Consider the following 27,717-nt stretch of genomic DNA (forward strand, 5'->3'; position numbering starts at 1 on the left):
CATATTGTAGCTTCTCTTATACAACCCTGTGTCTGCATTTGAGATTTATATACAGAACACCCAGCCATACAACATCACTGTAAGACTGGAATACAAATACAACTCCTACTACCACTTTGACACAGAGACTTTTATATCTGTTGAAATAAATGACTGGAACCATCTTCTTCTGAGAATTTTGGAGATACTGTACAGTAACAAACTATCTGTAACACAGCGACATAGACAGGATTTTTGGAATTGTGCACCAGCTTCCAAAGTATAACTCACCTCCCCTACAACCATAGTCTCACATCCCTATGCAGTACATATTTCTGGACAATATGTCCTTCCAAAAACTCCCAACATGATAGGCATAAGCAATATGGCTATATATAAAAAACTATAAGCAAAGATAAATATGCCAATTAAAAAAATACAATTCTAGAACATCTCAATACACATAATAAATTATTTTCCAGCATCATACCCCTCAGCACCTAAGTGCACAACATGGACTATGACTGACTTACATCAGTGTTGTGTTTGGGGCTGTAGTCACCTAGTGAATGATAACAAATCATCACAAAGATAACAAATTGCATTTCACTGTAATATATAACTTGCAAAAAAATCCAGTAATTAAACAAAGTAGTAGGCATACTAAAAGACAACTCTGCTCTCCAACTTTACTGACCCAATCAGTGACTTGTTTGTTGATTTTTTAAGTAATGGATTATTAATTAAGAGATGACAATTCCAGGTATGTAGTTGACTTCACAATGTGGTTTAAAATTTGTGTTTTGGTATATATCTCAAATCCTTTTTTTATTATTAATGCGTGAGTAAAAACTAAAGAGTTTTGTGTTCTATTTCTTGTTTCACTAAGCCTGATGGGGGAGAGCTTCCACATCAAACTGTACTTGTGTAACTCATCCACAGTGTTAAAAGGCTGTAATTTATTCGTTTTAGATGCATACAGGCTGACGTCAACAATCTCTTGAATTATATTTCTGCACATATTTGCTCATATCATATTTTTTTCTGTAAGTTCAGAAGACAAACATAAAGCAAAAGAAACTAAAAAATATGGCTTTGTGGAGAAGATATTAAAGGTAGCTTCAGCTTAAACTAATTTGCTGATATTCATGCCTGCATTGTTGCATTCTGTGAGGTAAGTCCCATGATGCATTTCCTTTGCTATTATTCATTATATTTTTGGATTATATTTTAATGACAAGCTTCCTAAGCTCTTGAATAAAAGCCCAGCCCAAATAACCGTAGTCTATCCTTTTGTGATGTCACACTGAGGCTAGGTGGCGCTGCATTCATAGACACTTCTTTGGACATGCATAGTCCTGCATCCATTACAGTCTACGGAAGCACATCTTGCTTTCTCTGTGTTGATGCCAATGAGGTTAAAGTTGCACTCAGATGTATCAGAGAAAGAAAAATGTAAGTTTTAACAGATTTTTAAAAACAAAACCAAAAAATGTTTGCTGATGGGGAGAAGCTGTTGTTTATCAGTTTATGCAGCACATGCCGTGGTGCAAGGGTACATTTTTCTTCATTGGGAAATCACATTAAAGACTAGTAAATATGGAGCATAAAGAACTATTGAGGAATTTTTTTGTTAGGTACTTTTACAACATGGTAGGTGGTAAGGGTTGACAGTGAACTTTCCATACTAGTTGAAGTGTCCAGTGTAGTACCACTTGACTCTATACTTGGACCACTAATGTTTGACATATCTTTCCTAACACATAGTTGCAAAACATGACAAAACAAAAGCTTTTTACTTAACTATGCAGGTGAGTAACAGGTAGGAAACATTGTTCTGTACCCTTAAAACACTGTTTGTCCAGATAGAGATGGGTACAGTTGGTGTAATGGTAATGGCTTACCATTAAACACAAATAAGTGTATAACCCAGATAGCAAGCCATGCAAACATCAGTGGTCCTGACACTGGATGATCTAGGCAGGGAAGGGAGGGGATAGGAGTGAAGAGGCATGGCCAGGTCACCTATCCTTAGGGAGGAATGGGTTTCAATACAATCTAATAGTGGAGACCAGAGAGATTATTGCTCATACTGCAGGGAGAAGGGCAGATCTACTTGAAGGAAACAACCATTGGACACCTTTCCTTGGTGCCTCACTGCAGGCAAGCAAAGACGGGGCTGGGGATGGGGAAGAAAAAAAAAAAAAAACATGCTTGAACCAGCCCCTGATGGTTGCCTGGATGACAACCCCTCATGGTTGGTTCTCACCCAGTAATGGGAACAAATAGGCTGACTGACCAACAGAAGGGTTGATGGTCAGCAGACAGCCAATGCAAATAATTGTAAAATACTATACAAAGAACGGGAACTATGCCATTTCCTCACTGTAGTGCGATCTCAGATATATATATATATATATATATATATATATATATATAGATATATATATATATATATATATAGATATATATATACACACACACACACACACACACACACACACACACACACACACACACACACACACATATATATTCAGCAGGGGTGTGGGGATGAGTGAAGGAGGCCTTTTCCCTCCTTGCAAAAAAAACAGATGTTTTCAGTGACTTGCGGATCAGTGTTATGACATTTTGTTGAAATGTCATTTGCTCTTTTCAAGACTTTTTTGTTTGGAATTAATCAGTGGCTGGGCTGTCTCACACAATACTGTAGTTAGGCTTCAGTTCTACAAAATAACTGTAAAAAATAATAGATTTATAATCCAACTTTTTCATTGCCTTTGAAATAAATTTCCCCTCTCTTCAAACATTTAAATGAAGGCTTAACAAATTTATGCTGACATGTAAATTTCAACGCTGGAAAGATGCAATTAAGTTTCTTTAAACAGACTAGGTCTTAAGCTTGCTACGAAGCTATACATCTATAAGCATATGAATGTAGTTAATCTAAAAAAGTGCTAATTTTCTTCCTGTATCATCTAAGTGTAGTTTATTCCTCAGAAGCCACTCTGTATTTCTCAGTTATTTTATTCTAGTTTAATACAATATATCATGAATGTTTGCCCCAGCATTATTTTTCTTGTTCATTTCTCAAGTTCTTTCTAAAAAGAATTTGTCTGCGTGACAAAGATGGATTATACTACTTGACTTTTTATGCCTAGGCTATGTCATATTAGGGGATCTAAAGTGCATCATGGGAGAAAGATTGAAAAACAAAAGCACAACATTGTGGCAGTCCCCATCAAATCACTTTGGGGATAATAAACCCAAAATAATAATACTAAGCAGTTAGACTAATAATGATACATTATCCACCATAAGCTATCAGCATAATACAGAACATTTTTTTTTTAGTTTCTTAGTGTTTTCCTTTCAAGAACTTAATATACATATGAGGCAAAGGCAACTCTCATTCAGGTATGATACTAGCGTGTATGTGTTAGTGCTGAGTAATCTAAAATGTGCTTAGTGTTTTTGTATGTTCACAAACATATCTGTGCGTGTGTGCGTGTGCATGTGTGCATGTGTGCTTGTGTATGTGTGTGCGTGTGTATGTGTGTGTGTGGGTGTATGTACATCAGCATGTGTGTGTCTACATAGACTTCAGTATGCTAGTGAAGTAAAAACAGGAGTACATTAGCTTCCACTAGAAGCATGGCTACTGCCAGCATCTGTTTTTTCAGCCATAAGTAATGGCTGATCAGAAAGCTTATAATGAATCCTGGCTTACAGTGGGGCAAAACTGCAGTATGGATAAATCCAGCACTGAATACAAATGTAAGTTGTAATATGCTGCAGTAAATCATCAAATATATGTAAATAAATGTATTAATACTCTTGACCCTGTCTGATTTTGTGATGTAAAAATGTTTGTTTCAGAGGTTGATTAGCTTCTTCTGTCTCACAACTGGGAGTAAATGACTTCACCAAGAATGACACCACAGCATGAACAACAGATTATTGACTTCAACAATTGGCTTAACTTCTGGTCTCATCCAAAGGGGCTCCAACAAATCTCAGCCTGGAAGGAGATGGCAGGCAGTTCTAACTGGTTTGCTAGAGTTGGTCTGCACCTATTCCCCAAGGCTTTCGTATATTGGATAAAACTTTGTTCACCCCCATGGTGCATCTTTTAGGCAATTTCAGTCCTCAAAAGTTTCCAGTATACCACAACAGATTCAAGATAATATAAAGGTATTGCTGCTCAACACTAGGAGTCTTAACAAAAAACTTCACTCCCTACATGCACTTCTTACCCTGAAAAACATTGATATATGCATCATTACAGAGACCTGGTTCAAGACCAGTGGGAGCATTCTGTCAGCGCAGGGTTTCACCACCTACAACACTTTCAGACTTTTGTACTAAAGTTGTTAAAAAAAAAAAAAACAAAAACACTTCACTTTCAGTCTAGTTAGACAAGATAACAATCTGGAACTCCACCATGTTAACTTGCTATTAACAAAATCCCTCAACACATCATGGCTAACTATACACACCCTCTACATTCCTCACATCCCATAACTCCTACCTACCTAATATATAGTTGCTATGCATTAAGCTAAACACCCTTCTTCTAGGGTACTTCAACTCCCATCTCCATTATTTGGGAGCTGTATACTTCCACTAACATGTATGCCGAAAGATTTCTGGATTTCATCAATTCAAACTCTGTGGACCAGTTAGTCCACATCCCAACTTGAGATGATAAAATCCTGGATTTGGTCCTCAACAATATGGGTCAGCTCTGCTCCCTACCAAATGTAAGTCCCTCCCTTGTCAAATAGGACTACAAATCAGTCACATTCACCTTAAGATTGAAGCCAGAAACATCATCCAATACTCACTATTCAGAGATTATGCCAAGGATAATCTAATGGAACTGTTTGATGACCTGGCTAAATTTAGGATCCCCTTTCAGTTTGATGGTACACTGCTTATGCAGAATCCTTTACTGCCAAATTCTATGCACATATGAACAGCTGCATTGATGCATCTATCCCCCTCTGAAGTAAATACAATTGCAAATTCAAAAATAAACCCATATGGAGGAACCCAAATACAAATGGGTTTTAAAATAAAATTGGTCGGTGCAGTGGTGCAGAGGTTAACGTTGTCTCCTCACAGCAAGAGGTTCTCTGATTTGATTCTTGGTTGGGGTGCCTTCTGTGCAGAATCTACATGTCCTCCCTGCATTCACATTGGTTTCCTCCCACATTCCAAAGACATGCATCTGGAGCATTTCTCCCTGGGCCTCCACTGAAAATAGTCTCTGTCCTAGTCGGAGTTTCCTGGTCAAGTGTTAAATAAGTAAATAAAATTTAAAAAAGTAATCACACCTAAAATTAAATGCAGCTCTCAAGTTACAAAAAAGTTCTTGTAAACTTTCTTGGGAACTCTGGTCCCTTTTGAAGTCAACCAAAGCTAAATATGAGGTAAACGTTGCCATCCAGGTAAAGGACAACCACAAAGCCACTGTGTGGAGTGCTAACATAAATCAGTTGGCTGAAGATTAATTTTATACACGTTAAGCCTATTTCTGTGGCATTCACAGTTAATATACAGGTCAGTGTTGACCTTGATGACATAATTTTGGTTCTTGCAAAAGGAGATTGTGTCTTCTGAACCATTCCTATTTATGGAGCAGTGTTGGCATAATGATTAAGGTGTTAACCTCACAGATAAAAGGTACAGGGTTTGATTCTCACCTGGGATGCACAGCTAGACTTAAAAAGGCCCCTGTTGTCATTAGCTTAGTACTAACCTATGAACTTATGAATCTATAAACAGGTTAGAAACTTTAGAAACAATGTTCAGTATTGTGCAGAACTAACAGCAAATGACATCACATACTTAAGCCGAGAGGGCACAGCAAATCTACAAGCAGATAAATTAAGTTATAACTTCATCCCCTCTCCCTATCTGCATTCTCAGATCTCATACTTGCAGCTACACCATCTTAAAATCTCACATGAAAAAGTCCTCAAAGCACTAGCCAAGGGCAAGAACAGGCTTCAAAAGGACCACATTACATACTGTGCTGCATACTAGCCAGCCTGAAACATGACCCGTAAGACCCCTTTCAGAGGCTATTCAGTGCCAAACTCCAAACAGGTTTTGTTCCAAATGAATGGAGGAAGCAATTGTCATCTCCTTGCACAGAGGTGGGGCATCAACAGACCCAGGAAATTATAGACCTGTGAGTTTGACCAGTCTCATCTGTAAGGCTATGAAATGGATCATTATGTAATTAATAAATAAGTATATCGGTGACCCAAAACTCTCGACACAAGCAGATCCTGACTACTTAACCTGGTTGACATCTTTGAGAAAGCTGAAGAAGCAATGGCTGAGGACAAATGAGTATTCACTGCATATCTAGACCTCTCAAAGGTGCTCAACACCATCACATATTCAGGTATCACAGATAAACCATTGCAGCTTAATGTAATCCCTACGTGACTTGTTGACAGGAACCTGGCTTACAAATAGAACCCAGGAAGTTAGGATGAGCTGCTCTACCTCCTCCAAAAGATCTGTCACTAGCAGTATATTCCAGGGCTAAGTCTTTAGGCCATTCCTCTTTGGCATTTACTTTTCAGAAGTCAAAACTACTGTTAAGGACTTATGGCTGACCAAGTTTGCATATCACTGTAAACGTGGTGCGATCATAAACTCCCCACAGGACACAAAGTTCTTCTAAGAGTGCATTTCCCATACCAATAGTTGATGTCAGGAAATGCATAATGGCATCCTTCACCGAGAAAGAATTCCTTTGAAACTATTACATTGACAACACATCCCTGGGAACTGATCCAGTAGTTAGGGACCTGAGAATCTATGTAGTCAACAGACTGTCCTTTGATCACCATATATACACCATTGTTATAAAGTGAATTTTTTGTTGGGCAGCTTATGACTAAGGGTACATCCATGTCAAGGGAAGTGATCATTTCACTGTATTTTGCACTTATTAGGTCCACTATTGTTTATAGTGACCCTTCAGTATATACCTATCCAAACATCTGACACAATTAGAACACCCATGATGCTTTCCTACAAAGAAAATCAAAGGCCAACATCATAACAACTACGCAGAATTTTTCAAAGCTTTCTCCCTCTTCTCAGTGTTATACAGGTTACTGAGGAGCAACCTCTGCCTTGAGTATAGACCCTCAACAGACCCTATCCTGTCAGACCTACTGCACATTCACAAATCCAGTGAAGGCATGAACACTTGCTCAAGAGATCTAATTCTTTTTTGCAGAATAAAAAGAACATGGTGGAAGGATAGATGTGTAGCACAGAGAATATCACTTGTTTGGTACTGTCTTCCTCTCCACATGAAGCATGTACTTCTCTTACACTATTCAAATGTAGTTTGATGGGTAATCATAAATTTATCCATGGTTTAGCACCCTTGTCCCTTATGGCTAGAGGCAGCATGTAAATGTTCTGCTTATGTCTGGATTATTCACACTTAAAATATAAGGGCTAAAAACTTCATGGGAATGCATGGCTATGCTTCTAAAGATCCTCGCACATTAATAATTTAAGAAGTATGTATGAACCTACCCATGAATTTTTCATGACTGTGAATCTCTTCACTGTGTAGTTGGAACATTTGACGAGCAGCACACCTAACACCTATGCTTTTCTTGCATTCTTGCATACTTTGCAAGTGACCATATAATGTTGGCATTCAGGGCTGATCTCATTAACCATTTGCCCTCATTCACTTTCAAAGACTGCATTTATTTTTATATCTGAACTAGAAAGTAATATAAAGGACATACTGTTTGCCCCTGTCTCACACCACCCTTTCCATCACTGCATTCATCCTCTGTGGCCTGTTAAACTACCATGAGGTTACATTATTGGGTAATGTCTTTTGATGCAGAGCCTTCCAGTGACAGGCAACTTCTCAGAGAATGGCAGTAAGCAGAAAAAAAATCTGACACTGCTACAGGTTAAAATATGCCCTGACAGGGCATCATCTTGGACATGCCTGAGTCTTATGATGACATAGAACTAATTGATATAATCTGGCTGGTCTGGTGATGCTTTCCCATGACCTTCCTAGCCACATGCCTCTCATGTAAAGCTTGTTTTTTTGAACACTGTGTGAGCAGAAGTAGTCAGCCCCAGTGTGAGACTCCATACATTTGATAATGATAATCATATAGTAATAGCAGACTGCATTAAATAAAAGTGGGAATAATTACATTTCCAAAAAAGGGGAGTGTACAATTAGTGTCATGAACTTCCTTATTGACATCTTAACTCTTGATATCCTGGATCTGATGTGCTACCATAAGCCACTAACACATTAGAAGCACATCTGTCAATCATTGGTATCAATCATTAATGTAATCATACCTTACTTAATAAATCAGGCTGAAATTAATAAATCATGCTGAAATTAATAAATCAGGCTGAAATTAATAAATCAGGCTGAAATCTTTTTTGAGGCTTTAGAGAGGAAAAATTCTTATACCCTATATATGTAGAAGGATGTGGGATTTAAACTCGTCCTTTATTAACAAAATATTTTTTTTTATTCTATCTTATAGAAATCAGAAACTGAAGATCTTCATGAAAGTCTCATGAAAAATAATTTCCTCTGTATAGTCCATTGTCTTGATTTGTGCATTCTTTTGGACCTTGCTGTGTACTAGTCTGCTAGGCATTCCATCACGTCACCTTCAGTCTACAATAAAACTTTTCTATGCCTGTATCAAATGTATAACATCAGTGCAGCTGCTTTAGTGGACAAATACTGGAAAACATTTAAATGCAAACAGTATACATACCTTAAAACTCCCCTGTCATTCACTTTTAAACAAAGCTATTAACCTACTAGAGACACTCTCAGATATTTTTGTATGAAGCAGCTTAAAGCAGTTATAGAAATAATATAAAATATATGCATTAGGTACTTTACCACTACATAGTTAAAACACAGTCATTTTGAAATTATCTTTGAGATGCATGAATGTGGAAATTTCAGATAAAAAATATAATGGTGTAAACCTGCTGAGTTCTCATACCTGGTTGTTATAGGCATCTGGTGCCAGTTTCTTGTAAGTGGGTGCCATCAGATCTGCAAGGTTTTGAAAGTTCTGCTCTAGCCTTTCTTCCTAGACAAAGCAAGAAAAAATGTAAAGGGCTGGTCATGCAGTAAGTTATTAAAACTCACACTATAAAACCAGTTAAATATGCAGCAAATGTATAAGGCATGATTTCTATCATTCAGAGATTATTAATAATGCAAGAAAACCAAAGACACATATTTAGCACATGCACGGCACATTGCAAAGACTCGCTCTATAGTTGATTAAGCGAGAGTCTTGAAACACTGTATTCGTGCAACATGTACTACTGTCTGTTTATATGGAGGTCCAAAGTAATGCAGTATAGATCAACACAGCATTGCCTCTCTTAGTATTCAAGTGGAGGGGGGGGGGTGCTAGAATGTGTTTTGAAAATATAAAAAAGTCACAGAATTGATTATGATGCTTACACAGCCCTAAGAGACCTCTTGCATACTTGTAGAAGTGAGGCATATTAATGGGATCCCTTCCACTATTTGCTCTGTTTTACTGTAGCTACTCCTAAAGATGTCATGGCTCCCTCCTTCAAGATGTTACTCTACTATAGTTTAATTTCATCTCCTCATTTATATTTTAGCCTTGCTGAGACGTGAATTTATTATACAAAATAACTTGAAAGTTTGTGTGTGTGTGTGTGTGTGTGTGTGTGTGTGTGTGTATATATATCTATATATCTATATCTATATATATATATATATATATATATATATATATATATATATATATATATAAATGGGTGGTGGGGGGGCTAGTAGCATTATTCCCCTGAGATATTATGACATAGTGGCACAGATCTGCAGCCTGAGACCTGCTGACAATAGCAATGGGCTTCTAATGACTAAGTGTCCATAAAGCAAAATATATGTGCCTTTTCCCACTAGTGGGCCTTCAGTGATAATTCTATCCCCACCTGAGGCAGAGGTTGATGCTTTTAACATAAGTCTGTCTCCAGAGGCTGAAGGGAGATACATGATACTATATATTTATGTCAGCTAATAAACACTGCAGCCAGTGACTATAGTGACAACAGATAAAGAGAAAGCTACATCATCTCCTAGCTGGGAGGATCATGCCAAGTCATGCCTCTCAACTTACATTTTTTGTTTTCTTGCAAATTTTTGGCAAATTGTTGAGGAGTGAAGTGAAAAAATATTGACAGACATTTGAGTGTCAGTCTTCTTACCCTTTAGAAAATTCATGCTAATGCAAAACCTGTTATTCTATCAACTTTCCAAGTCTGTAAGAGCTATATTTAAAAACTGTCCCTATTTTGGGGCCTTTGTCCCCCATTATTTAATGCTTTGTCCAGATTTCTTGTCTAAGAGGTTGAGAGGTATGCATGCCATAATACCAGTGTCATCATAAAATGAAGAAGTGTCCCTACAAACACTGTGGGGTGCTGAATCTTAAACTGGTTTTACTACTTTATTTTTACTTCTTTGGCATATGATGACCTCATAGTTATCTAGCATGTAGCAGAATCTTCAATAATATATTACAGTGATTTCTATGAAATATATAGCTGACAATATGCCTCCTTAACATAACTCTATTTGTGTTTTTGGGAATTTAGTCAGGACAACATGCAGTTTGTTTATAAAACTACAGACGAACAAGCTACAGCCACTAATAATGTTCTGTAGTCCATTCAAAGCAAGCAAATAAACAAAAAAGGTAGATGTGACAGCAGTAGTAAAAACTGAATACTGTGCTTGACAAGCACTTATACCATTATCACTTAATATGGTTTCTGAAAGAGGTGAACAGATGGTCTAATGTTAAATCATCATCACCATCATCATCATCATCATCATCCCCCTTTTTCCCATTTTCTACATGGGGTCGGGGAATCGTGTTAACTGTTGCCATCTCTCTTGATTCAGTGCCCCACTCCTGACTTCTTCAACAGTCATGCCTGTCTGTCGCAGATCTTCTTTCACATAATTCATTCACCTCTTTGCTGGACGCCTTAATTTCCTCTTACCTTCTTCCTGTTTGTCCCACAGTGTGCATCCTACCACCCTTCTCAGGCACTTAATTTCCATTACCTCTAGCTTTGTCATCTGCTTTGCTTTTATTGACCAGGTTTCTGTACCATACAGTAGTACCACTGTCTTGCACACCTTACTTTTCAGCTTCTTTGGCATTCTTGTCATGTACTACACCTGACACTCTATGCCATTTGGCTGCAGCCCCTCTGATTCTAGCTTTGACCTCCTCATTCAGACTTCCCTTCTCCTCAACCACCCCTCCGAGATACTTGAAGCTATTTACCTGTTCCATTATCTTCCCTTATATCTCAATTCTCAGCTTCTTCTGATTTCTCCAGTTTGCTGCCATTACCACTGTCTTATCTGCGCTTAGTTTAATCCCATGTGCCTTCAGTTTTGCATTCCATTACTCTATACTTTGCTGGAGTTCTTGCTCAGTAATGCCACATCATCTCCATACAGCAGCTTTGTTGATCTGTCCCCTCCAACCTGTTTGCTATTGTAGTCCATCACCAGTATGAACAGCAGTGGGCTCAGAGCTGAACCCTGGTGTACACCCACTCCTACTGAGAACCCCTCTGTGAGGCCGAACACTGTTTGTAGTTGTGTCATTGGGTCTTTGTACATAGCCTGCACTAATTCTACCAATGTTTCTGGGAATTTGAACCACCGCAGTACTGCCCAGATCAGGTTTCTTGGGACCTTGTTCTCCAAGTCTAGGATTGCTCAGTTGGACTCTTTCCTCATCTGTAGCTTCTTCTCAAGTATCTGTCTCACTGCAAACATCAGGTCAAGTTGTGCTGCATCCTGATCTGAATCCAAACTGCTCATCTCCCATCTTACATTCTAGTACTCTGCATATCCATGCATCAATCACCCTTTCTAGAACTTTCATGCAATGTGATAAGAGTTTGATTCCTCTGTACTCCCCACAGTTGTGGATGTCCCCTTCATTCTTGTACACTGACATGAGTATGCTTATTCTCCAATCATCTGGGACAAGCCTTTCTCTCCACACAGGTATGAGTACTCTCAGGAGCCATTTCTCCCCTATCTCACCCAACATCTTTATCATATCTGCTGTGACCTCATCTGAACCTGCTGCTTTACCTGACTTCATTTTACTTAATGCTATTTTGAGTTCTTCTACGGTGGGTTCCTCTTCTTCTCTCATCGTAGGCTGTTTATGGGGCAGTACAGCTTCTGTGGGGTTTTCTTCATTCAGAAGCTGCTGGAAATACTCATTCCATCTGCCTTTGATGTCCTGTGGAGTGGTGAGCAGGTTGTTGCTGGCATCCCTTATGAAGGGTGTCTGACTATCTTCCTTATCTTTCTGTCTTTGCCTTGCAACCTGATATAGTTTCTTTGTGCCATCTACTGAGTCACTTTCCAGAAGCTGGTAGAGTGCCTCTGATACCCTGTTCTTTGCTATTGCAACTCCTTTCTTAGCTTCTTTGTTAGCCAACTAGTATTCCTTCCTACTCTGGTCAGTCTTTTCTATCTCCCACTTCTTCCTGCACTCCTTCTTTCTTTTGATTACTTCCTGCACTTCTGCATTCCACCACCAGCTTCCCTTATGTACCTTATTTCCATACCTGGCTCAGCCACATATCTTTTCTGTAGTCCTAACACATGCTGTTTTTAGGTGCTGCCACTCTTCTTCAACTCCACCTATTTCCTCCTCTTCTTGGGGTGCTAGAGCCCTGAGTAATTCCTTGAACTGTTGTATTTTCTCTCAAGTCAACTTCTAGGTCTTCAGCCTGGTATCTGTTGACCTTAGAGCCTTCTCTAACCACTGCTTGCAGCTGAAAGTGGCAATCAGTGGCTTACGCTGTGGGCTGACTGTTTCACTGGGGATGACTTTGCAATCATTGATTCTTCCTCAGTGCCTTTTCCTTACTAGGAGGAAGTCTACCTGCGTTGCATGCTGGCCACTCTTGTATGTGATCTTGTGGCTGTCTCTCTTTCTGAATGTTCAATATAATAAGAAATTGCAGTATTTACTGAGTAAGGTCCTCCATAAACAGCTTACAGACTGCCTTCAAAATAGTATGCAGTCCTTATGTGAATGAAAGCATTCTTCTTAAGAAAATGCTGAAGAATTCATACCTTCTGAAATTCTTATGTTTCATTGCTGTCACTGCACACTGAAAAGATAAAATAAAATGTCTTTTTGTGTGTAAGCTCTGAGACAACAACCTGTAAAGAGTGACAGAGAACTGAACTCAATTAAAATAAAAAAAAGTTTCTCAGTGATGTGATTGACTCACTTTAGGACTGATGTGAAAGAGTAAAGCTTAACATGATTAATGAAAAGGATGAAATGTGAGGCCAATAAGAAGTGAAAATTAAAACTCTGATTTTCATCTGTGCTGCAACTTCCCCAACAGAGAGCATGTGATTTTGTGTGTGCACACGTGAGTATGTTGTGGTGGGTATTCTGAGCATGTAGTTTCTCAATATATTTTATGTACTTAGCAACTTTGAAAGAATGGTAAAATTGTAGAGGTGAAATAGTTTCTGTACTGCATCAAGAAGATGAAGCAAAAACAGTTTTTGCATTTTTCTATCTCTGCATATAAGTGCTATTAGTCCCCTGAGCTGCTCAGTGCACTTAAGGTGCCTGCGCTGTAGTCATGGCTTTCTCTCCCTAAGCTCCCTCTGCATAACATCTCCTATTCGAAGTTTGTCTCAGAAAAGTCTTGCTTAATTTATCCTAAGATAATAAGGGCTAAATAGGAGGGAGTTGCCAGATACAGTACATTTTGTGAAAAATTATTAGGGTTGGTGTGGTTTGGGGTTGACAAATGAAGCATTTGCTAAATATTTAAACAAGGGAGATGTGATCTGAGCACAAAGACCAATTAATATCAGTCAGAAAGTTAGAATTTGGATTTCCCCTACAAGGAATTTAATTTTGGACTACAATTTTTTTACAATATAGAAAGATTATCTGTTCATAGTTTCATAGGCGTATACTAGACTAATGACCACTGGGGCCTTTAAACATCTAGCCATGCATCCCAAATGTATCCGGCACCTTTATCGTTTATGCCTTGTATGCCAGGCACAGATTGATTTTCTACTGTCTGTAAGAAACCAGGTATACACATATGACTTTTAGGCAATGTACATAAGACATGTTGCTTACACCTATATTTTTTTATGAGGAACCTCTGTGGATGTTCCACTTGCTGAATGTGCCTGGTCAGGTACATACGGAAGTGGGTGTTGTACTTAATGATGTGTCTATTGAGGGCCAAATATGACTTCCTTGGACCTCAACGACATGCTCTTGCTTATAAGATGAGCAACACAGAATGATTTCCCTGCTACCTTAGACACATGTTGGTTGAAAGCCAGGTTACTATCCACTTACATCCCCAAATTCCCTGATTACCAGGTCCACTCTTAGGGGAATGTTGTCAATGAGGTAGTTTCCTAGGGTGGCTGACTTCTCAAAAGGTACTATTATGCATTTCTTGGATCGAATGTTAAACAGGGGCTTTGGCAAAAGTCATTATGTTTGTCCTTCCTGTAGGATATTAGTATCTTCGGGGGATTCTATGGCTGCTTCCAGTTTGCATTCATCTGCCAACTTGGTCAGCCAGAAGCCTTTGACATTGTCTTTGACTTCCGAGAAGTACATGCCAAAAAGGAGTTGGCCCAGCAAAGAGCTCTGAAGGACTTTGCTAGTAACCGTCCACTTTGTGGAGGTAGTCTCCCCTATCCTAACTTCCTGGGTCCTATCTGAGAGTCAGCTGGCAGCATAGGGGTTAATGCCTAATTCCATGAGTTTGTTTACAATTTCTGAGTGGGGCATTTTATCAAATGCCTTAGTCAGGTTAAGGTAGGCAGTATGCATCATTTTTCCCTCATCCATTGCCTTGATGACTTTTTCAAAGAAGAGCACCTAGTTGAGTAGGCATAATCTGGCTTTGAAGAAACCTAACTGGTTTGGATCCAGTGTCTGAAGTTTTCCCATGTCATTATTTCACATATCTATGATAATTCTTTCCATGGCTTTGCATATGAGACAAATTAGATTTGTAGGTCTATAGTTCCTAGCATCCATTGATGGACCACCCTAGTGCAGATGGATGAGCACTGCAGACTTCCACTCACATGGCACAAAGCCTCTCTGGAGGTTATGGTTAAATAGTGATCCAGAGGTCCAGATAGGTCATGCGTCAAGCTTTTTAGGAGCCATCCTGGGGTATTATTGGATATCAGTTCATAGTTCTGCTTTCCAATACAGTGGTGGCAGTCTAAATGTACTTTTGAAGATAAATTATTGCATAATGTTGTGTAAATGAAATGGGATGGGAAAGGGGAAATGAAATTCTAGTAATTTGTAAATGCATTGAGATGAACACGGTCACAGTTCATAGTCATATGTGGGGAAATTGTGCACCAGTGTGCATCTGGCTATAAAAGGGCATAACATGCCAAAAATATCAGAGATGCATACAGTGAAAGTACTAGTAACAGCAACATCATCCATGCAGCAACACTCATTAGCTATGAACTCTGTTGCTTCCTGATGGCATGTGTGTTTTGTAGTCTGGCACCAAAGGAAATGGTACCATCATCAAATGACATTTGAGAAGGTATTTCATCACTTTAGTGTAAAATGAGACATTGTATGAGCCTTGGTTGATGTGTCACCCTCAAATTGAATCTATGGGAGTGCATGGATTTTCCATAACTCTGGCAACTAGGGTTTGTACAGCTTTTTCAAGTCTAGCTATAGGGACCTTTCCGAGACCAGTAAGAGACATACTGGGTATTTCACAAGCCTCCATCTCTAAAACACTCATAAAATTCATCAACATAATACTTCTTCATGATGAGGAGCATAAATGGTTTCCTAGCACATCACAGGAGAGAGCTACACCAAATAAATCATCTACAAAATCATCCACTTCCCTGGCAAACTGGCTGCCAGACTGTAAACATGGAGAAATAAAGGACCCAACTGGCCCACAGTCATCACAAAGATCTGTAAACTGGAAAAGCTGCCATTCTGTCAGCTTCTAGGCAGTGTGGGATGTGCATGAGATCATAACAAACATCCTCACGGTACTGAAGCAGTGCACACAATTCACATACATGGCACACATCTCTGTTATATTACCATTTCCTGAATGGTGACATTCCATAGAGCCATTTAGTTGGTAACTGCAGGGATGGTAGCTACGACTAATTTAAACAATTGAACTTATACTCTGCCTGAATGTACTGAACATTCTTATGTTGCACTCTGAACATCTGCTGCAGACTTGGCGTATGATGCCCCTATAGCACCCACAGAGAGTGTATGAACTCCAGTATGGCACTGTACACACACCAACCTCCAGCATCAGGGAGCATTTGTTTAGTCTACTCAAAGTCTGCTTCTTCTGAATTGAAAGGTGTGGTGGCCATTTTAGTATGGACCTGCCAAGCCCTGCAACTTGTCTTAATATGGTGTATTAATGCGCTAGTGAAGAAACAGGCCAGGCAGCCCCAGGGTATTGGTGCTGTTGACTTAAGGTGTATTAATACTATTGTTTAATGACAGTGTGGTGAACTAGCATGATGACAGTGAGTTGAAACAGCAGCAGATGGCTACTGTATAACCTTCCATTCAGGAATAGGCATAGTACATGATATCTTATCTACAACTATGGGCCATGCACAGCATATAGTGACAGTGCAGTGTCATACAGAACCAACATGATGCATGCAGGGTAATAACAAGCTGTGCTGTTCAGTGCATGGTCAGGTCACACTGTGTATCAAACATCTCCTCATGCACCATACGGAAAGGTGGTTGCTGTGGGTCACAGTTATCCTCATGTGCAAAATTGGCTAGGGACACAATGACGTATGACTGTCCATTCACACTTTGTAAGAAGCATGTAACAGGAGGTGGAGATGGAATCTTGAGGTCAAGAGTACTCTGAATTGGGGACAATTTCCTCCTGCATTGTGGAGGGGACTGTCACTACATGACTGTCACCTTGTGCTGCCCTGCTGTCTTATTGCAGTAGGAAAGGGGTTCCATCTGGCAGGATGGTGCAAGACTGCTGGACTATTACCTGTATAGAGTTTGATGGTGAAGTGTCCTGCTAATAAAATCTGGTTATGTCATTGCTGCCAATAATAGTGATGTTGATGGATGGCTGAGTGATGTACACTTCCAGATACAGGTGAGGTCTGTGCACCCTGCAATGGCCACCTACATGAGAAGCCTGGATGTGTATCCTAACACAACCTCAAACAACGCTGCCAGTGTGGCCAGTGAAAATGTCACTGGAAACAAACTCAGATTGGAAGTACAGATGGAAGCACTATGTTCCAGCATAGAGTTCGTAAGCCTAATTAGTATTGTGTCCCTCAACTGCATCTCAGAGCTACGGTCACATATGCATGATACAGACTAGATTGATATTTCACGACAATTTAGTCTTAGGAACATTCCTGCCTTGCCAGCACCCACCCTCAGGTTGTACAGCCCGTTCTCAGGAAGGGCCATGATAATCAATTCGGATATACATTTCGTGGACACATCCAGTCATCCACGTTGCATTTGAAGGACACTAATGAATCACACTGTTGGTAAGTCTATTAAGAGGTGGGAGGAGGAATGGTGTGATAAACTTGTCTCTCTAGCTTGTTTTATTTATCTGTTGGTGAAGATTTAGGTCCTGTTTCTGGTGCCAGTGGAAGTGTTAGATTTTGAAGATGCAGGAGATTAAGAACTACTGTGTTTGTTATACACACTGCATTTTCCTTGTAAGTGACACCTCAAAAGTCTGATAAATCAGGGTCTTCAGGCCTTTAATCTTCTGGGTTAGGAACCTTTTTGGCTTTTCTTCTTGTCTGCTATGTCTGGTGAGGTGCATTCTGAAGAGGACATTGCAGTCAATAATGACTTAATCAATGCAAAAATAGAAAAGGAATGATGCCCTTGTTAGATCTGAATGTCATTCCCTCAGTGATTAGTTCTGCTAAGTAGAAGGATTTTCAGACTACACTACCAACTCAGGTTCCAAGGTCTCAACTTCATTTTCATTTTGTAGTGGTTTACTGGTAATACACTATATTGAGGGGAGGGGCTATATACCAAATGCAATGATACTGCATTTTTTAGTATTAAGTTTATCCTGTTTTCAGGACATTATGAATTTATAATGGTGAGTTCTTGTTGAAGGGTTCAGGTATCACAGGAGGACTTAACAGTAATTCCCAGTTTGCAATCATCTGGAAACCTACTAAGCCACAGTTCTTGGCTTCCTGCCTGCAGAACAGAAAAGTAAATGCTGAAAAGAAGGGGGTCCCAACACTGAGCCCTGAGGTACACCACAGATTACCTTCATACTCTCTGAGGAGGCACGTTTGCCCACACCATGTGGGTTCTGTCTTTTAGCCAGCTTGCTATCCATCTCAGCATATAGGGATCCATATTTAAATCATTTAGCTTTCTTATGCTGTCAGCATGGAGTATGGTGTCAAATGTTTGGCCAGGACAAGATATACTTTGTGCACTGCATGGCTACTGGTCAGCTGCCTCTGTGATCCTCAGAAGAAATTAACCAGTCTAATAGGAAGGATCTGCCCTTGACGACGCTGTTGAGGGTCAAGTCTAACAAGGTTTTTGATATCATAGTTTATGGGACCAGTTATAATACATCCCATGGCCTTGGAAATGAGACTGGTCAGGCTGATACAGATATAATTCCTCAGCATCGGTGGTATGACCACCCTTATGTCAGACTATCACAGCTACAGTAAGCCACTCTTCAGGGACAATACCTGTAGCTAAGCTTAGGTTAAACCATCTGTGAGGTGGGTCATCAGGGTGTGTTTGTCACTACTTATTAAGTATTCAGGTATATTATCAAGCTACATTGAGGAAATATTTTGGTCTTACTCAGCACCTTCAATATATGCTCTGTGTAAAATGGGAGGTAAGATTTTGTGGGATTTGTTGGCTGTGGATAGTAGTCTTGAAAGTTAGCACTGAAGTTTTTGGCAAATACATTAGCATTGTCAGTTGGGGCTAAATGAGAGATACCATCCTAAAATAAGTTCAGAGTAATACAGGGTACTGCTCTTTACTTTCCTAACATAGCTAAAGAAGGCTCATGCTGAGGTGCTAGAGTGAATGAACTGCATGTTTGGGAGTTGTATTTTTCATTAGTTTCTTCCTGTTGTGTAGTATATAGCTAAAGAAGACTTTATAATTATCTTTAAACTTCGATGATAACCAAAGTTCATGGTTAGCTTTAGTTGACCCGATGGCGATTTTCACTTTATTTGTAGTATTTATAATACTCTACCTTGATGAGAGAGATTTTATACTACACAAAGCAACAATTGAATCAAAGCTGGACTGAGATGCAGCAGATTGGGCCTAGATGATAGTCCAGGTACATCTACTGATTGTTCACAAGTAACACCTACACATTAGTGGTCATTTGTGACAAATGATGGTGCTGGGCACCCCTGAAATGCTGCACAATGATGACATACCTGCATTAATTGCAGTGCTTCAAGTGCCACATCTGCTAGTTGAGCATTGCTAGTGCTAGGGTTATATGTACAGTGCTGTTGTATAAAAATGGGCTCTCCTACAGTTGCATGAATTGAAATTTCTCGAGCATCAGTAGTGCAAACAGAAAAAGATGAAACGCATAATGCTGACCATTGTTTCCCATAAGAAACTATTGCTGGCACAGGTGTGTGGCAGCAGTGAGTCACTTGTTTTTTTCGGGTTGGTGTGTCCATATAGTTGGTGAAAAGTTTGGCCCCCACATCAGGGGTGCAAGCGGGCCCCCACCCCCTGCAAAATATATATATATATATATATATATATATATATATATATATATATATATAATATATACGTAAACACAGCCATAACGAATTTTCATGGCACATTTTCCTTTCCTTCACTTTCACATTTTTAAATTAATAAATAACATGCTCATAGAACCTAATCAAATCCATAACCAGTTTACTCGAACACATTTAACATTAGGGTAGAGAAAATTCCTTATAACAACATATTCTAAGTTAAAACCCATAGGTGACTAAGTTCAGTATTTACGAATGTAGAATATACACACTGCATTTTCCTTTCAAAAATATAAAAAATTATTTTACATATTGAATAGTTAAAATTCATCCATACAATCCCCTGATCATCTAAGTTAACTCCCTAGAAAGAAAATCAAGCTTATTGGAAAAAAAAGTTAAAACAAAATCATGAAATATAAAGTAAAAGATAAACTGCAATAAGACAATTAGAAAATGCAATTTCTGGCAAACGGGATTTAATTATAAAAGTTCATAGGTGTTTACTAGACTAATAACTACAAGGGCCTTTTTAAGCCTAGCTATGCATCCCAAATCACTGACAAGTTCTGGTGCTCTTGATAAGTATAAGCAGGGGCTTGGGAGATGAACCATTTATAGGCTGGTTGTTAGAGATATAGGTGCCTAACCAGGAATGAAGTTCCTGTCCCCTATCAAATTGTCCAAGTTACACTTGAATTGGGTTAAGGAGGAACTTTGCTTCACATGGTCTCTCCACCAGGTCCCATTTATATCACAAGCAAGGTATGTGTCTTTAGAATGGATAATTCTGGTGCTGTTTTGTTTGTTGAAACAAAGGTCAAATCTGCAACATTTACACTATTTGCTCTTAACAAAAGTTAATGTTGATACACTGCATATACAAAATTTAGACATTTGCACCATAAAACGGGTCTATATTATAACATCAAATTTTGCAAAGATTGAATGTTATAATATCGAACCCGTAATGTCGAACGCTGGAAACAGCAAAGGTGCAGGACACCAAATTCTTTCCCAGGGAAAAAAATTGGTGGGACGTTGCTGTGGCTTTGCTGTTTTCAGCGTTCGATATGTTGGAATGTTACGGGTTGGGTTCAAGTAAGTGTGAGATTGTGTGTAGGTTAGGGGGCAGGTTAGGTGAGTTAGGGTTAGGGAGCGGGTCAGGTAAGTGTGTGGTTGTGTGGATGTTAGGGTTAGGGCACGGGGTCAGGTAAGTGTGGGATTGTGTGTAGGTTAGGGTTAGGGGGCGGGTTAGGTGAGTTAGGGTTAGGGTGCGGGTGAGTGTGCGATAGTGATGGACCTTAGGGTTAGGGTTGGGTTAAGGTAAGTGGATAGCTAGTAGTGTATGTAAAGTTTAGTTTAGGTTTAGGTGTAGGATTTTAAGTGTATGTGTGTGGATTGCTGTTTTTTGTGTGTGTTTGTGTTGTGTGTACGTTTCTCGGAATAGCAAATTTTTTCCCTGGGAAAACATTCGCTATTCTGACTGTTCGATGTTTTCGGATTTCAGTGTTTAGGGTTCGATATAATAACATTCGATGTTTACAAACTTCGATGTTATAATATAGACCCCCCATAAAACACCCTAACATATCAGAAACAACTCTTTCAAACACAATTTTTAGATTTAATTTAAAAAAATAAAACAAAAATAAAAAAACAAAGGAAAACAACTAGAATATACACACTGCATTTTCCTTTCAAAAATATAAAAAATGATTTTACATATTGAATAGTTAAAATTCATCCATACAATCCCCTGATCATCTAAGTTAACTCCCTAGAAGAAAATCAAGCTTATTGGAAAAAAAGTTAAAACAAAAGCATGAAATATAAAGTAAAAGATAAACTGCAATAAGACAATTAGAAAATGCAATTTCTGGCAACGGGATTTAATTATAAAGGTTCATAGGTGTTTACTAGACTAATAACTACAAGGGCCTTTTTAAGCCTAGCCATGCATCCCAAATCACTGACAAGTTCTGGTGCTCTTTATAAGTGTAAGCAGGGGCTTGGGAGATGAACCATTTATAGGCTGGTTGTTAGAGATATAGGTGCCTGTTCCCTATCAAATTGTCCAAGTTACACTTGAATTGGGTTAAGGAGGAACTTTGCTTCACATGGTCTCTCCACCAGGTCCCATTTATATCACAAGCAAGGTATGTGTCTTTAGAATGGATAATTCTGGTGCTGTTTTGTTTGTTGAGGTTCATTGGGGGGAGGGGGGCTCTGACAATGCCTTGTATGCCAGGCATATATCTCCCCTCAATAATCTGTAGGAGACAGAATATAGGGATGTGGCATAGGACTTATGCCTTCGATTCTTTTAGTGAGGAACCCCTGTGGATGTTCCAATTACTGGATATGCCTGGTTAGGGACATACCAAAGGGAGCATTGTACTCAGTGATAGGTCTGATGAATGCTGAATACAGTAGAACAATGACTTTCTTGGATCTAGATGCCATACCTTTGTTTATAAGTTGCACAGCATAGAATGATTTCCTCACTACTGTAGACACATGATGGTCAAAAGCCAGATTACTGTCTATGTGTCCCCCAAAGTCCCTGATTACTGGGTTGACTCTTAGGGGAGTTTGTCAATATGACAGTTAGCAGTGGTGGATGTCTTTCCAAAGGATACTATTATGTATTTCTTGACATTTAGTTTTAGTCCATGGCTATGACACAAGTTATTTGTCTGTGTCAACCCTTCTTGAAGAACATTAGTATTGGTAAGAGATTATATGACTGCTTTTAATTTGCAAACATCTGCAAATTCTGTCAGCCAGAGGCCCTTGGCATTGGCCTTGACTTCAGGGAAGTAAATGCCAAAAAGGAGTGGTCCCAGGATCAACCCCCAAACTTCTAGTGACATGCGTAAACATTACACTAATTGCCCAAAAGGGCCATTTTAAGCCTAGCCAATAACCCAAGTTTATAATCAAACCCTGTACCTTGTGTCTATGAGGTGAAGACCTTATTTGTTATTCCCAACCCACCACTATGTAAATTGACTAAAAGTAAACTTACTAAAAATAACTTATCAACATTAAATCCTAACATAACCCTTACTTCACTAGTAAATCAGACTAAAACATAAGGTGACACTAAAAAAAAAATTACGTCTAAACAGAATTAGAAACTGCTGTCAAGCCATTCCAGTTATACAATTCTATGAAAACTGATGGAATCCTGTTCAGTTACTCAGCTGAAGCTGAGGTAACTAACATATTCCACTACAGACAATGAGGGACAGTAACAAAAAGCATCGAAAAGAATTGACAAATGAAATACATGGGGCTAGATTTGTATGGAAAGAGAAAACTGAAAGACTGAGATGCACATGGTATGATGACATCACTGTACTGAAAATGGACTTTTGCATAACTTAGAAAAGAGACACTTGTATTCAATTAGTTTAGAAAAGCACTTGTGAGTGTTGTACATCTTCATCTACTGACTATGACAAGTTTTAATGTTTTGCAGTTGTACAGACAAGGTGTCCACATCAAATGTTCATAACATCGACATTCATAACAGTAAACCCAGAAGAATGAAGAGGCACAACATGGAAGTGCCACAACACTGATACTGAAAACATTGACTATAAAACCTTTTGCAGGAGGTAATCCCCCTGCACCCCCCCACACCCCCTGCTGCTTATACATACCAACTCCAAGATCACACTGCTGGGAATTAGCAAAATGCCAAACCCAGCTGTAACGCAATCTCAAACAATCCCTCATCTGCACTTTTTGATCTTTTCAATCTCAGTGTTAAGGCTCTTTGATGTTGTGGCTTGTCCTTCTTCCGGGTTTGCTGTCATGAAAGTCGATGTTATGAACATTAGATGTCATAACATGGAACCCTGTGCATTTGCTTTAAGGAAAAGTAACCACGCATTTATTTTTGTATATGGAAACCCACTTGTTAAACAAGATTTTCAAATCAGGAAATATGTCACACTTGAGCCATCCTACTTAGTGCAACCTCTGTATTAAAGGTACGTATGCATTCTGTTCTGTTTCATCCTATGCCTCATTTCAGTCTGCTTAAACATTACAGATCCAAGACATAGTTTAAAATGGACCACAGAGCACCATTGTTTACATCTGCACAAATGGCAGCCCTGTTTCATTGTGCATGTTGACTGCAGTGTAAGGCATGTAAATTATACAGAGGTTAGTTAGTAGATTATTTGGAAATAATAAGTGACTTAGTTCTGTACCACATACGAACTACACAATGAGACAACTGACAAAATGACTGGTTCAAGCAGTAACCTGGATTTGAAAGAAAAGGTTTCCTTACTGAGAAGGACAGCAGTACTATTTCTAGTTTGGCTACAAATCAGAATTGTTCTGTGGTAATACTAAACCAGGCTTCTAGCAGTCTTCCTTGGACTTTAGCACTGCAAATGAAGGAAACAGCTCTTTCAAAATAACTTCTTCTTGTTTTACTCTTTTACTAATTAAATTCCTAGGATGTATTAAAATACTGTCCTTTCACCTTCACAGACTGTGACATCCAGAACGTTCAGTTACCAGTTCAGATTATTTAAATCCATCCCTATTAAGTTTTGTCAAGAAACTACAGTAAATTGAATCTTTGATCATAATGGTGGGGGGGCAGTTATAAAGGGAACTCAGCTACCACATTCTGATTTTGTACAAGCCCTAAGTAAACATTTGTGTTACTTGATCCAGGCTTCCCTATATCAGACTGGGTGTAAACTAAGCCCTGGCTGCAAAAGATGTATGTTTATATACATACTAACATCTTTTTCTGGCTTTTCCCAGTTGGGGTCACCACAGTGGATCACCTGTCTGCTCATGATTGGCAGTGGAGTTTTACAGTGTCGAGTTGCCAGCCCATCCTTCCACAGAAGGCACACACACACACGCCTAGGGCCAATTTAGAGTGTCCAATCCACCTACAGCATCTCTTTGGGATGTGGGAGGAAAACGGAGCACCCACAGGAAACCCACGCGACCACAAGGAGGGCATGCAGACTCCGCACAGAAGGCACCCCAGCCGAGGATCGAACTGGAAAACCTCTTGCTGTTAGGCAGCAATGCTAACTGCTGCACCACCATGGCCGCCCTTTATATACATACTAACTGATGTACTAAAACGCTCATATCAACATTTAACAAAAACAACACGTTAAATGTTAATAATTTCTACTTGACAGTGGAAAAGCGATATGAAGGTTACTCATCCCCCTACCAAAACCTTAATTTAATCCACGACATTAAGCAGACACTATTCTACATATGTTTTTACTTACTGCTTTTGGATCATCACCAAGCAACTTGAACTTTCTTGGAACTTTACTTCGGGCAAATTTACATCCATTGTAGTACATACTCCAGGAGCAGCCAAATGAAAAGGATGCCCCACAAGTCTCAGGGTCCAGCCCTTGACAAGCACAGGTACGTCTAGGGAGCAAAATAGAGAAGGAGAACCAGAATTATGCTACTGTGTGCATTTATATACTAATTAGTGGCTCCAGTAAACTCGTGCTACAGTGCAACTTAAAAAAGATAAATGGCAATTTGAAACTAGTAAAAGAAAAAAATATTGTTGTCATTTCATCCACTGTTGATTTACTTACATGCATACAATCTTTTGTTATTACATAAACAGGTGCTTTATTAAGAAAATATGTCCACAAAACTATTATAACAAGTGCCCACGAAATCCAAAAGAATTTGGTATATGACGTATAATTTATACATGCTTTGAATATGTGTGTGTGAGTGTGTGTGTGTGTGTGTGTGTGTGTGTGTGTGTGTGTGTGTGTGTGTGTCTGTATCTGTGTGTATGTCTGTATATTTATTTGTGTATGAATATGTGCATTAATGTATTTAGAAATGCAAATATAAGCATGTGGAAATTGTACATACACAGAGATATACAGTCATCCAGAGGCAGAACCTGGTCATATTATGTACATGGACATACATATGCCACCAAAAGTAAACAGTCACTCTTCAACAGCCCATTAAAGTAACTTTGGCAACTTTATGACAAAGACAGTATGAACTGTGTGAATATTCATCTGTTTATTATGTACTGCCTAGAACCTGGGAGTACACTTTTACAGAAAAGTAATTATTTTATATAATCAAACAACTGTACAATAAATAAATATCAGTGTAAATGACCAAAGTAAAACACATATGACAAGTTATACATCAGGAAAGTAATAGTGGAGGTGGTCATAAAGTCAACGGCTTGCTATGAGAGACAAAGCAATGCAGACTTATTTAGAAAGACCATAAGTGCAAAGACATCCATTTTTTTTTCAAAGATATGTTTCAATATGAAGGAAGGAGTACTGAAAGGCGTACAGATTTTCACCTTACTTTAAAGGAAATTTCACAGACTAGAGATAGGGTGACTGAAACCTTTAATCCTGTAGCAGCTGTTGACTCTGGGTGCATCAAGAGTAAAATATCTAGAGAAGCACATCCTCCTAAAAGGAAAATGAGGCAAAATTATATCTCTCAAATACTTGGATTAGCTGTATGCAACAAGTCACTTTTTAGTGATATATGCCAAACTACATCCAGCCAGTTAAAATGTTTTACTGCAGCAAATTAATGTTTTATCCTGCAGACCGTATCAGGGACTCTAGCTATTGTTAATGGCACTTAACAGATCCATATCAACTTAACTCAATAAGCACAACCCTTCCCGATTAACTAAGAAAGGGACTAAAGTAATTACAATGTAATACAGGATAATGAAAGGCATACCACCTTTCATTCAGTATAGAATGCTTGACCAAAATTACATTTGCTAAATTTCATGTTGCACTGATCCAAATTAAAACAAAAATATGTGTATGTATATACGTATATATATATATATATATATATATATATATATATATATATATATATATATATATATATACGTATATATTGTAAATGGTAATGCGGTCTCAAGTTTGTCATCTTTAAAGGTGAAGGTATCACCAAATAAAAGAATATTTCACACAACAAGCATATTTTTGTAGATTACCAGTTCTGTAAGACAAAAATAAGACAAAAATAACAAACTACCATAATAAAAACCAGTGCCCAAGAGCATAGCCGATACTACACCAACTCAAACCAGAACAAATAGACACTGTAGAGGTTCAGTGAACCACAGAACAGCCCAGTTCTGTAAGATAGTAAATCCATCCAGAAACATTCAATGTGTATCTGTATTATTAGAAGAAAAATGCAAGAGAGCAGTATATCCCGCAAAACAACCTCACTAGCATCATGGTATAGCCACATGCCACTTAATATCATAAAAAAAATCAGTAGGCCTGAAATCAAACTTTGTGAAATGCTTGTGATATGGTGAGCTCATTTAGACAAAGTTGTTGCCACCTCACCTTTAGCTTACATATCTATTAAGTGCCAAGAATGTGTGGCTAAAATCAACACACATTCTTTCCTGTAACTAGTCTAGTCCAGATATAGACTTGCTGTATTCAGGACTGTTTGTAAGATTCTGAGCCCCCAAGCCTTTCTGTGTTGGAGGGAAGCCTTCTAGCTTATCAGTGGGAGTGGTAAGCACTAGGTAGCCTATCTACCACAAAATGAATGGTTTCTGGCCCAGAATTGTAGTTTATTGGCTGTTTGGGCAGTTTTTCCATCTCTTTCAACTTTCTGGTTTAAAAGCCTGCATTTGCGCTTGTTTCCCACCTTTCCTGTAACTAGTCTAGTCCAGATACAGATTTGCTCTATCCAAGACTGTTTGTCTGAGTGGTGCCAAACAGTCTGCT

At 38.8% G+C, this 27,717-nt stretch overlaps 1 protein-coding gene across 1 annotated transcript in view; it reads right to left on the bottom strand.

Annotated features, from left to right (window-relative positions):
• Window positions 1-27,717, bottom strand: part of TET2 (tet methylcytosine dioxygenase 2) — a 285,218-nt gene that overhangs the window by 129,972 nt on the left and 127,529 nt on the right. The window contains exons 5-6 of the mRNA XM_044061309.1: window positions 25,219-25,369; window positions 9,030-9,119 (exon numbers count right to left, since the gene is read on the bottom strand). Of these exons, the coding sequence (XP_043917244.1) occupies window positions 9,030-9,119; window positions 25,219-25,369 (241 nt within the window). The remainder of the gene's footprint in view (window positions 1-9,029; window positions 9,120-25,218; window positions 25,370-27,717) is intronic.

This window comes from Protopterus annectens, chromosome 2.part0 (assembly GCF_019279795.1).
Source record: "Protopterus annectens isolate FY-2018-M chromosome 2.part0, PAN1.0, whole genome shotgun sequence".
NCBI classification, from domain to species: Eukaryota; Metazoa; Chordata; order Ceratodontiformes; family Protopteridae; genus Protopterus; species Protopterus annectens.